Genomic DNA, 12,345 nt, shown 5'->3' with positions numbered 1-12,345 from the left:
TTAATGACTTTTTGATAGGAAAATTCCTACAGTGATGCAGATAGAAGTTTCCGGGTTATTTTTGCACACTGGGAGGGGGTGGCACTGAAGGGGTTAAAGAGGGGGTTGGGTGTGGGTGGGGAGGGGGGGTGGAGGGGAGAAAAAGAAGAACGCAGAAGAAGAAGAAGTTTTGTTTTTTAGGTGGTGGTGATGCTTTTGTTTTTCTTGTCCAGATTGCACATTTCTTTTCGTTGACTTGACGGATTTGGGTCCCATGCACAGGATGCATTTAGCGCACACAAAAGAACTCACAGCAGCAGAATGATTGTCCCTGGCAAAATTCCATCGAGAAGCTCACTTTGATAGTAAAATAAATATACTTGTTGACAGGAAAAAGACACCAAAAAAATGTAGTTAATGTTAGAATCCAATTGAGGAAAAAAAGAAGAATGAAAAATTGCTGCTTTTGAACCAGATTTAAAAAAACAACAACACCATCACCAAAAAACCAAACGAACAACCCTTTTCATTAAGTGTCTCACTTTTCTGTGAACATGTTTTGTACACGTTTCATAATCCACACATCAGCCACAAACATTCCAAACAACCAGTGGTAAACAAGTTACGAGAAATGAGAAATCCATGATTGTCTTGCAGTGCAGATTCTGAAAACAGTGCAGTTATTTCAACCATGAAACATTTCAGCGCAATAGATGAGTGGTTAAAGCGTTGGACTTTCATCTGTAGGTCCCGGGTTCGAATCTTGGCAACGGCGCCTGGTGGGTAAAGGGTGGAGATTTTTCTGATCTCCCAGGTCAACATATGTGCAGACCTGCTAGTGCCTGTACACCCTTCATGTGTATACACACACAGAAGATCAAATAGGCACATGAAAGATCCTGTAATCCGTGTCAACATTCAGTAGGTTATGGAAACAGGAACATATCCAGCATGCACACTCCGGAAAACAGACTATGGCTGCCTACATGGCGGGGGTAAATAAACAAAACGATCATCCACGTAAAATGTTCCAAATGTGTACTAGTATATATGTGCATGACTGAAACCTGATTGAATGACACAGGAAACAAATGATGAGCGCCCAATGGCAGCTGTCAGTCAGCTCTACCCAGGTAGGCAGCCTGTTGTGCAAATGACTCCGTGTTTGTAAAGCACTTAGAGCTTGGTCTCCTACCGAGGATAGGCGCTGTAGAAGTATCCACATCATCATAAAAAAATGACAAACAAACAAAAGAAAAACAAAAACAAAAACGAAGGAAACAAAGATTTTCCCTGATGCACACAGCTGCATGACTTTTGGGGAGTGCTACGTACGCAGGGGGAGCAACTCCTGGAGGGAGTGAGTAAATCGCCCATTGACGAGAGGTAACAATTTACGTTCTCCATCCCCCTGCCCCCTACCGCCCCCTCTCCCCCCCCCCACCTCCCACCCACTCCTTCCCTGCTTTTCCCTTCCTACACGGTGTGGGTCTGATTCACCTATTCCCATTTCACCTACTCTTTGGTCATGCCGCCACCCTGAGTGGACTCTTTGTCCCATTTTGCCTACCTGCCAGTCCTGTTTTGCCTACTCAGCCTTTCCCTTTCCCCAGCTCCCCCCCCCTCTCTCTCTAGCACACACACACACACACACACACATGCACACATATATACATACACACTTGCATATAGACACACACACACACACACACACACACACACACTGTGCACAGATGCCACTGTCAACTTCTGTGTTTTCCTGTAATTCTCTAGTCTTGAGACTGTACAAAACATTATGAATACTTTCACAGAAGTGGCTTCAGAGTGAATATAATAAAACTCAGTGTAGGATTAAAGCTTTGTCAGTGTCCAAAGTGAAGAGAGGCGTGCAAATTTTGCTGTATCAAAATCAACAAAATAGAGATGAGACCGTCAACCCAAGTGACCAGGCCATCAATGAAGAAAGTGAGCTTTTGGGTTTTTTGTTTGTTTGTTTTTTTGTTTTTTTTTAAACATACAGACACATGCACATGTGCTCACACACAGAGCAACTGTGTACATGAGTGAACTGGAAATAAGTAAATTGGGATCACCAATTTAGAGACAGGTGATTCATGAATGGGTGAATCATGAATAGTTGAATCAGCAATTGGTGAAATGGGAATGCACAAAATTGGAATAAGCAGGTTAGGGTTGGTCAAAACTGGAATGAGCTAATCATGAATGGGCAAAACGGGAATAAACGAAATGGGAATAGGAAAATGTGGAATGGGTGAATGAGGAATAGGCAAAATGGGAATATGCAAATCAGGAATGGGTGAATCAGGGACAGGTGAAATGGAAATATGCAAATCATGAATGGGTGAATCAGGAATAAGCGAATCAGGAACACAAATCATGAATGGGTGAATTAGGGATAAGCGTATCGGGGGGATAGGTGAAATGGGAGTGGGTTCATCAGGGATGGGCGGATCGGGAATAGTTGAATCAGGACAACACCTTCCCACACTGAACCCAGCCAATCCCTGGGAAGTGGGATAAACAAACAAAACCCAAAACATAAGATGAACACACACACAAAAAAAACATCAAAGAAAACCCTCTTGGCCGAGAGAGTGGGGAATGTAACTTGGGCAAGACACTCTCCACTATAATAGAACTCCAGCCCAGTTAGTCAGGACAGCAGTTGCCTCCTCTGCTGTTCTGATGGTCATAGTCAAACACGTCTGACTATCGTACATACCACCACATTCTTCAGGTAACATACCTGTAATCACACCTGTTACCTCCATCATATTCTTCAGGTAACACATCCCTGCCCCCCCCGTGATTCCTTTTTCCTTCCAGGCCATCGTCTTTGCTTCCACCCGCCTGTGGAACGTGTGTGTTATCTTTCAGGTGTACTCTGCGCCTCCAAAGAACATGCCAGTGTTGATCGTAGGGGCCAACGGATGGGAAATGTTGGTAGGACGATACTGCTGCTGGGGTCGTGTGTGTGTGCGTGTGTGTGTGTGTGTGTGTGTGTGTTTGCTTGCGCACGCGTGTGTGTTGTGGGTGTGTGTGTGTGTGTGGTGCGATGCATGCACTGCTTTTGGCTTTTTTGGGTTTTTTTTGGTTCTTTTTTTTTTCAGCACTTTTTTTGTTGTTGTTGTTGTTTTTGTCATTATGTTGGGTTATTTTTTCTGTTGGTGGGAATTTGAGTGACCCCTTCTTAAATACCAGTAAGTTAAATTCAAACACTCAACAGAAGGAAAAATATATATTGATTGATAGATAGATAGATGGACAGACAGACAGACAGATAGATAGACAGACAGGCAGACAGACAGATAGATAGACAGATTGACAGATAGATAGATACACAGATAGGTAGACAGACAGACGGACAGGCAGACAGATACATAGATGAAGTCGACTAGATTATTTGAATCAAAACAAATACCAGAGGATAGATAGACAGACAGATAGACAGACAGACAGATACATAGACAAACAGACAGATAGACAGACAGACAGATAGATAGATAGACAGACAGACAGATAGATACATAGATAGATATATAGACAGACAGATAGACAGATGGATAGATACATAGAAAGATAGATAGACAGACAGACAGACAGACATATAGATAGATAGATGGATAGATAGATGAAGTATATATATATATATATATATATATATATATATATATATATATATATAGAACTGAGATATTGTATGTTCGCATCTCTTTGCGCACAATGTCACACAATGGCCACAGCTTCACAGGTTTTGCCGTTCAAAGTGCTGTTGTTTGAAGTGAACCTAACCACCCCCCACCAAACTGCAAGCAACAGAACACCCCCACCCCACCCCCTTCCCTTCTCAAAGCTTTTGTTTGTTTGCTTGTTGTTGTTTTGAATAAACTGTGTTGAAATAAATGACTGCACCATGGATTCTGAAAAGATGGATCAACCTTTGACAGACTGGAAACATACTTCTCTTCTAAGGACTGCAAGGCAGTTTGTTTATACAGCACTAGCATTTGTCCCCAGTTTCGCATGGTCGGTTGAACATGTCAAGGCTTCAGGCCTGACTGCATGAGAAAATGACGTCAGAATATAGACCTCCAAGCAGGTTTTATTGCATGGATCCATAGTGACACATTGGGTTATCGGTTGATTGATTGATTAACCCTTTCACCACCAGTCACTTTAGAGTGCATCACTCCCTGGCAGGGGAAGCGCGGGAAAAACAAAGGTGTCTAAAAACAGCTGGGGATTCCCTGAGGAGTGCACAAGATATGGCCTATGTTACTTCTGAAAATTAAGAGAAGTAGGTTTGCAGGTAACAGACCAATGTTAAAGACACATTTCAGCGACATTGGTGCTCTCTAATACCTGGCTGGCGCTGAAATGTGACATTGGCGGTGAAAAGGTTGAGGCATATTACTCTTCTTTCACCATGGCGGTGAAAAGGTGGAGGCATATTACTCTTCTTTCACCATGGCGGTGAAAAGGTGGAGGCATATTACTCTTCTTTCACCATGGCGGTGAAAAGGTTGAGGCATATTACTCTTCTTTCACCATGGCGGTGAAAAGGTGGAGGCATATTACTCTTCTTTCACCATGGCGGTGAAAAAGTTGAGGCATATTACTCTTATTTCATTATGGCGGTGAAAAGGTTGAGGCATATTACTCTTCTTTCACCATGGTGGTGAAAAGGTTGAGGCATATTAGTCTTCTTTCACCATGGCGGTGAAAAGGTTGAGGCATATTACTCTGACTTGGAGAGTCTTCATGCCTGGAAACTTTGACTAGAGTCTTGCTTTGGTATCAAAGACCATGCAAGTTTGATGGGAGACCAGTCTGTATGGCGCTTGTGGCAAGGATTAACCTACTGAACACATCTTTATTTTGCAAGGATTAGTTGGTCGCTGGTAGCTGTTCGAGGCTCTTGGGAATTCCAGTTTTTGGCACTGAAATCAACGCTCAATCGGCCCATTGCTTGCCTCATATCACATTCTGACACTGGCTTACAGTTAGGCCAATTGCAAAGTGAGGGCTGTATGATCAGTAGTTTTTACACTGCAGTGGGGAAGTCATTTACAGCTTTGTCTTCTCTGAAGGACTGTGACTCTCAAACTAGGAGGCAGGATTGCACTGGCTCTTCCTGCTGCAGCCTTTGGGGCGACTTGGCCTTTGGGAACCATCCAGTCGCTGACTGTTCTAAAACCCTCTTGGCTGAGAGAGCAGGGATGTGACTTGTGTAAGACGCTCTCCATTGTAATCAAATTCTAGTCCAGATCGTCAGGACAGCAGTTGCATCTTCTGCTGGTCTGACAGTCTTTGCTGGACACAATTTTCATACATCACTCCTAAAGAATATATTTGCATGAATGCATTCCATTTTCAAGACAATCAACAACATGTGACTCCTTGATAAACAATGAATATACATCTCTAGGGAGAGCTGGACAATACATGGTCTTCAGAGAAGAAGCCCCCCTCAGTCAAGTGTTTTGCCCATTAACTCCTTACACTGTAAGGGGGCCGGGCCACACCCAGGTCATGACTCCTGGATGCCCTTGTATTGCCGCCTTTTCTTTTCATGTCAAATGTTGCTGACATTTTAAATGTGGATCCACTGCTATTTGAAAAGCACGTTATGATTTGATTTCAAATGACTGCTTGTGAATGTCTAATGACTTATGCTGTGGTTAACTGATTTTAAGTTGCAAAGTTCCTTGGAACCTAAACTAAGGAAATTAAGCCAAAGTTTGAATATGAAATGTCTTTTTTTATTTAAAAAAAATCAGATCATGTGTATGGGCTTTTATTGTTAGTTAATTAGTTAACTGATTTTTACATTGGCTAAAAAAAAAAAAAAGAAAAGAAAAAAAAGAGGCAAATGTGATTCTTGATATTAAGGAAATGATCAAATCAGTTACTTAATAACACCCATAACATTGTGATATACATCATTTATGTTTACCTCATGTATTCTTTATGCATCCAGATGTGATCACCAAATTAATTAGAGTTCTTGCTTTGTGTTTACCAGTGTAAATTAGATTAAAAGGTAAATTTCTTCAGTTATCAGTGAAAAATAATCACCAGTACTTGCATTTACATGATTTCTCTCTCTCTCTCTCTCTCTCTCTCTCATACCATTCATGTATCCATGACTATAATATGCATGCTGGACTGATATAATGATTCCCCCTTTGTTTATGTTACTATTTCCCCTTCGAGGGCTGCATGAAAAAAAAGCATTATTTTGCTTACTGTATTACCCTTAGAAAATAAAATTTATTCAGTTTATTTTATTATCTCTCTCTCTCTCTCTGTCTCTCTCTCTCACAAACACACAAGCACATGCACACAGACAAACACACATACACACATTTTGTGCATGCACATACACACTTATTTACACACACACACACACACACACACACACACACACACATGCACACAAATTAAAGGGAACATGTTCACTGCATTCACTGACGTAAAGGCATCCCAACAGAACACTGGTTGGACTTTTTAAACTCTATATTCTGTTCAACTATTCAGCTATAGTAGGTCTTTACACACAGAGTCCTGGTGGATGTGCAAAGAACGGGTCCTTGCATGCAAGGAAAGGGGCAGAGAGGCAGAGTGGTGCTTATCTCCCCTGGGAAAGGATGGTTGTTTTCATTCCTTGGTCTGTGGTGGTGTCAAAAGTTGTTTTCAGGGTTGCTGCAAACATGCTGGCTGTGTGTGTGTGTTGGAGGGTGTGTGTGTGTGTGTGTGTGGGGGGGGTCTCGGTGTGTGTGTGGAGGGAAGGGGAGGGGGGTGTTTTCAGTGTATGTCTCGGTGTGTGTGTGTGTGTGGTATATGTGTGCTTTTCAAATAGACAAGAATGGATTTTTCTGCTCTCTCTCTCTCTCTCTCTCGCTCTCAACCCTTTTATGCAAGGTTTGATTTTGTTTCAATCTTAACATGTCACAACATTATGTTGATTAAACATTAACATTTCAGTTGTATAAACCGAACATCACACAGATTGACTGAATCATAGTGATACAAGGAGTTTTTACATATAACTCAAAGGAAAAGAAAGAACAAACCAAGTTGGTGTTTTGTGTCATGCATGTAGCAAAACAAAACAGAACAAAAAAACACATGAACAAATGACCCATATGAATTTGTCACGCCACAGGTTACAGGCCAAACATCGGGACAGGACGGCGCTCCAACAACCTTGACCTTGACAGGAGGCAGCAGCGTCGCTACTGTGGCAACCAGCGGTTTGGGCAACTCCACGACGATGACGACGACAGACGTGACGTGGGAGCAGGATCAGGCGGAGGACGGAAGACTGGTGTTCCACCCAGGCACCACCTTTCACCATGTTGGCGCTGCGAGCAGTGGCAGCGTACCCCTGTCGACATCATCGTCATCATCATTGCCCCACCGCCATCATCACCACAGTGGTCAGGACCACCATCGCTGCTACCCAGATCATTTTTATCCCGGTGTCCAACCCCTGACGGGGCCTCACGACCTTGGCTTTTACCCCTTGGACAGAGAGGGTGGGGCGGTGGAGCTGTACCACCATCACCATGACAACAAGCTGAGAGAGAGTGAAGGAGAAGGCGAGGGAAGCGGGGATGAGTTTGAGGCGTAGGTCAGTAAAGGGAAAGGGAATGACTGAATCTTACACAGTCCCCAGAGAGCCGGTGGAGGACAGAGACAGGTTGTGAGGGGGGTCGGGTGGCGGTGGTGGGGGGTTGGGGTAGTGGGCGGCGGAGGGGGAGTGTCGACCATTGTTTTCGCTGGTGCCTCAACAGATGTAAGCAGAAGTCACGGGGATAGGTAACAGGGAAGAGATGGGAGTGGAGGGGCGGGGCATAGAAAGGGAGGTGTGTGGGAGTGTGTGGAGTGTATCCATGGATTTGAAGAAACTCGTGAGGATATCTGGAGTCACTGACTTATTCTTCGGTTTGGATTTCCATGAAGAGGGTATTAGAGATTTTGTGATATTGTGTGGTCAGTGTTGAAGTTCGTCAAATGTTTTTTTTGGGGGTGTTTAAAAAAAAAAATTAATTATTATTTTTTTAGCAAGTCTTGCCGGAACATTGCTGTTGCTGTATACGGGCAGTATCACCATTAATGACATCAAGTTATTGTAGCTGTTTGATATAACTTTTTATTTTATTTATGTATTTATTTTTTACATTGAATGGTTTCTTCCTTGTTACAGCTTTTGGTCTCAGCATTGGTCAGTGGATTTGGTCTGCAGGGAAGAGGTGAATGTCTCTCTCATGTTATACAGATCTCAAAGAGGACGCTTGTTGGATGGACTGATGAAAGTTGGGAGTATGAACAGAAAGAGAGAGGGGGGAGAGAGCGTGTGTGTGTGTGTGTGTGTGTGTGTGTGTGTGTGTGTGTGTGCTCATTCCTGAATTTTGTTATTGCTTTTGCAGTTTAATCAAGTTTTGGTGGTTGTTTGTTTGTGTGTGTGTTGGTTTATATGAAGTGATCTTCACAGGTGGTGGCCATTGCATTGTGATTATTTTTGTGATGCTTTATTATTATTGGTGAATATTTGCCAAGTGTGGAGGAGGGGTGGGGTGTTTTGTCTACTGTACCGTCACACATATTGGTAATTGAAGGTGTCTTTGATAAACGATGAGGAGTATTTACAAAGGTTAATGTTGTGTGTGTGTGTGTGTGTGTGTGTGTGTGTGTGTGTGTGTGTGTGCATTATGGACGCGTTGAGAACATGAGGTGAGCATTTAAACACGCTGCTGTGTCGCTGCTGTGTCTTTTCTCTCCGCATTTGTGCAGTACACATTTTGCCAAGTTCAGCGGCCGTTTATTCTCATTGCCAAAGATACGAACTTTTGATTTTTGTTGTCGTTGGTGGTAGTGGCAGTGGTGGTGGCTTTACCAATGAACTGACATGATGTTTGTGTTTCCTTGACCATATACATCCCTGTCAATTTGACACTAGCCATATTTGTAGAACTGTAAATACAGTGTGTGAGTCATGGTCATAATTTTGATGCTGCATTGTTAGTTGCAAAATCATGTGTACATTTCTACGTTTGAATAGATGTATGTGATGTGGGTAGGATTTTATGTTATGTTTGTTTCAAAATGATATACATATATTTCGAATGTGTTTTGAATAGTTACATGAAATGGTGCGTATGCTGTTACTCTCATAAACCATGAACCAAAAATTTAGTCTGAGAAAAAAATGTCCTTAGTTTTACTTTGTTAAAGAATGTTTGAATTGAGCTGAATATTTATGTTTGCCAAAGATTGCCCCTTTGCGTTACTTTAATAAAAACAAAATTTAATTTTTTAGTCTTACCAGTGATTTCATGGTTTCAGACAAAACACTTGTGTGCCTTTAGTTTGAAATATACTTTTTGAATGTGTATGGTAAAATGTGTTTGAGGTTTGACATGTTTGTGAATTTTTAGGTTGATGGTTTGTCATTGGTGTTTGTAGTCCTAGAAATGTTTCATTATAGATTCACCTGGTTGTGGGTACATGAAAGTTCTTTCTTTGTACATTCTTTGTACATTCTGTGACTGTGATAGATGTGATTGGGCCATATGTCTCTTTGCCTTTGGAATAGTTATGCAAAAAATATGTATATCACCTTTCATATGTAGGATTTAAAATCTTCCATTGGTAACTAGATGGTGAGAACAGTAGTGGTGCTTGTTGTGTTTTTTTTTGTTTTTTTTTTTGTTTGTTTGTTCGTTATTCTGTTTTGGTGGCTGATTTGGGATTTTGTTGTGAGTGAGTTTGGTTGTTTGGTGTAAAAAGATGAGGGGAATGTTTGGAATATATTTCGTTGTCATTGGGTGATTTGTATGTTTGTGTGGGTGGGTGCCTGCATGCTTGCCTTGTCTGTCTGGCTGGTTTTGTTACTTTTGCATTTTGATAGATATTTAGATCATCTCTCGGTCCCAGTAATAACTTGAAGTCACTCAACAGCATATTTTTTTTTGTGTGTGTAAAAATGAGAACATGCTTTGATTAAAACTAAAATGTAATCAAACAGATTGTGATATTAGACAGATATGATAGATATGGGTGGGTATTTTTTTTCGTAACATTGTTGTTATAATTGGTTTTACTAATTCATTTGCACACAAGCTGATAGACAATGTGAAGTTTTGTTATCTTGGAGTTGCATACCTTAGTTTGGATAGGAATGAACACACTTGTTCGTTTCTTGATAAACCTTGCTACAAATTAAGCCATTGGCGTGGTCACATTTCTGATATTCTGTCCAGTTTTTGTGAAAGTTATTCAAACATCAAACAGGGATAGCTGTGCATGTGACTTGCCAATCATTTACAACAACAACAGCATTGAAGGCAACACCCACCCTTTGAAAATGGACTCTCCCTGTTTTGATTCATTTTTTGGGGGGAGAGTTTAAATGAGAGGGGTGATCCATGATGTGAGCAGTGTGAATGCTCACTTTCCAAACAAAGCATGACAACATCTGCATTCTTATTTTCTTTTCTTAAAATTTTTTAATTTTTTTATTGATCTAGTTTTGTTTGCTGCCCCGTCACCTACACAGATTCAGTGGCATTACTTCCACGCTGCTCATTCCGGTTCCACCCTCACATGATTACACTCGGATTAGGCCACACACCGGAGGAGACCCTGCACTGCTGCTGAGTCACTTCGGTGGTGTTCAGTGGTCCCTGTTCTGATTTAACATGCTTGGAACACCACCTACTAAGCTCCCTACCAACGACAATATTGGCTTCGTCGTGGAGCCAGACTGAGTAGCGTACCCCCCAGAGCCAGAGCAGGGCTCAATCAGTTAAGTCCCAAAACGGATGAATGAGTACCTCAGTAATGCAGTTATTCTTTAATTTCCAACTGTATGATAATGATTTTTCTTTTCTTTTTTTTAAAATTTCCTCCAACAGTATGATAATACTGATTTCTTCTTTTTTAGTTACCTTAATGCATTTAACCTACATTGTTCAGAGATTTTTTGAGTAATAGAAATTGAGTGATTAAATTGACATTAAAGCTTTCATCAGCAAAAAATATATGAGACATAGGTGTCTGTATTTTGTTTTTGACATTTAAGTTTTCATCAGCAAAAAAAATATGAGACATTGATAAGTTCATTATGTTATCCAGAAAGCTGCTGTTGAATCCTGCCTGCATTTTGTGATACACATGAATGATCCATCATGAATAAGTTCTGGTGAAGCATTTGTGATCATGTATTTGGGGTTCTTGTTAATTCTTATTGTTGTCACTATACCTTCTTTAAAACTGTTTTTGCAAGCACAGTTTGTTTTCTTTTTCTTTTTTTTTTTTAAGGAAAGAGAGTTTGTGTGTGTATGTCTGTGTTGTCTGGATATGTATGGCTTATTACATTATTTGACAATGAATTTTAATTTGTTTATGTTCGTTTGAATGGTGTTTGGGAAAGACATGGTATTGTGTTTCAACAGGAAAATACTTAATTGTTCAACATTAGAACATGTAAGTGGTTCTGCTTTCTTGTGTGTGTGTGTGTGTGTGTGTGTGTGTGCATACGCATACTTGTCTGCATGGATATGTATATAAAATGATAGATTATGACACATTGGGTGCGTGTATTTATGGTCCTTTTTAAAAACTTTTTTTTTTTTTTTTTATTTTTTATTTTTTTACAAAATTTTTAGTCCTTTATTTGTGCCTGTGACATAATAAAGTTGTAGCCGTCCAAACATTTTGCAGCTTTATGTTATGAAATTAGCACAAGTCTGGCCTTATGTCTCTACTTTTTCTTTGAAATGACTGAATTTGATCCACTTTTTTTTTTTTTTTTGCTGGACGTGATAAAAGTTTTATTATTGGACATTGTTCCGTTATTTTATTTGGTGGTTCTTTTTGTGACATGGCGTCAGCGTTCCTATAGTCCTATGCATTTGCTGAGATGAAATAGATTTGAGGCTGTTTTGTCTTTGATGGTTCAACAGTGAGAAACTGAGTTATCTATTCCATGATTACGGAACCACTGCAGTTTTCTTTTCCTTTTTTTTTTCTTCTTGTGCTCATTGTAGAAGCATGTTTAGTGATCAGTTGAGAAGCAGTGTCTGCTGGTTATTGACAGCAATATTAAAAAAAAAAAGAATTCTTTGAAAGAAAACAAAAAGGTCTGAAATGGTTTCCTTGAAACACTCTGTACCTTACTGTGTCCAGTGAATTTTGCTGGAACGTATCAGCGTGGGTGGGTCGTCTTTCATGGGTACGGTCAGTCTAGTGTAATTTAGTGTATTTAGTTACAAATGTGTAATTAGTTGATTACTAGTTGGTCATTTTAAATGGACATTCACTATGTGCCTGTGCCTT

At 40.6% G+C, this 12,345-nt stretch overlaps 1 protein-coding gene across 1 annotated transcript in view; it reads left to right on the top strand.

Annotated features, from left to right (window-relative positions):
• The window catches only part of LOC143301792 (uncharacterized), a 105,799-nt gene extending 98,110 nt beyond the window's left edge, over nucleotides 1–7,689 (top strand). The window contains exon 30 of the mRNA XM_076616184.1: nucleotides 7,169–7,689. Within this exon, the coding sequence (XP_076472299.1) occupies nucleotides 7,169–7,636 (468 nt within the window). The 3' untranslated portion in view covers nucleotides 7,637–7,689. The remainder of the gene's footprint in view (nucleotides 1–7,168) is intronic.
• The last annotated feature ends 4,656 nt before the right edge of the window (nucleotides 7,690–12,345 follow it).

This window comes from Babylonia areolata, chromosome 28 (assembly GCF_041734735.1).
Source record: "Babylonia areolata isolate BAREFJ2019XMU chromosome 28, ASM4173473v1, whole genome shotgun sequence".
In the NCBI taxonomy this organism is placed as follows: domain Eukaryota; kingdom Metazoa; phylum Mollusca; class Gastropoda; order Neogastropoda; family Buccinidae; genus Babylonia; species Babylonia areolata.
This window is presented reverse-complemented; position numbering and strand designations above follow the sequence as displayed.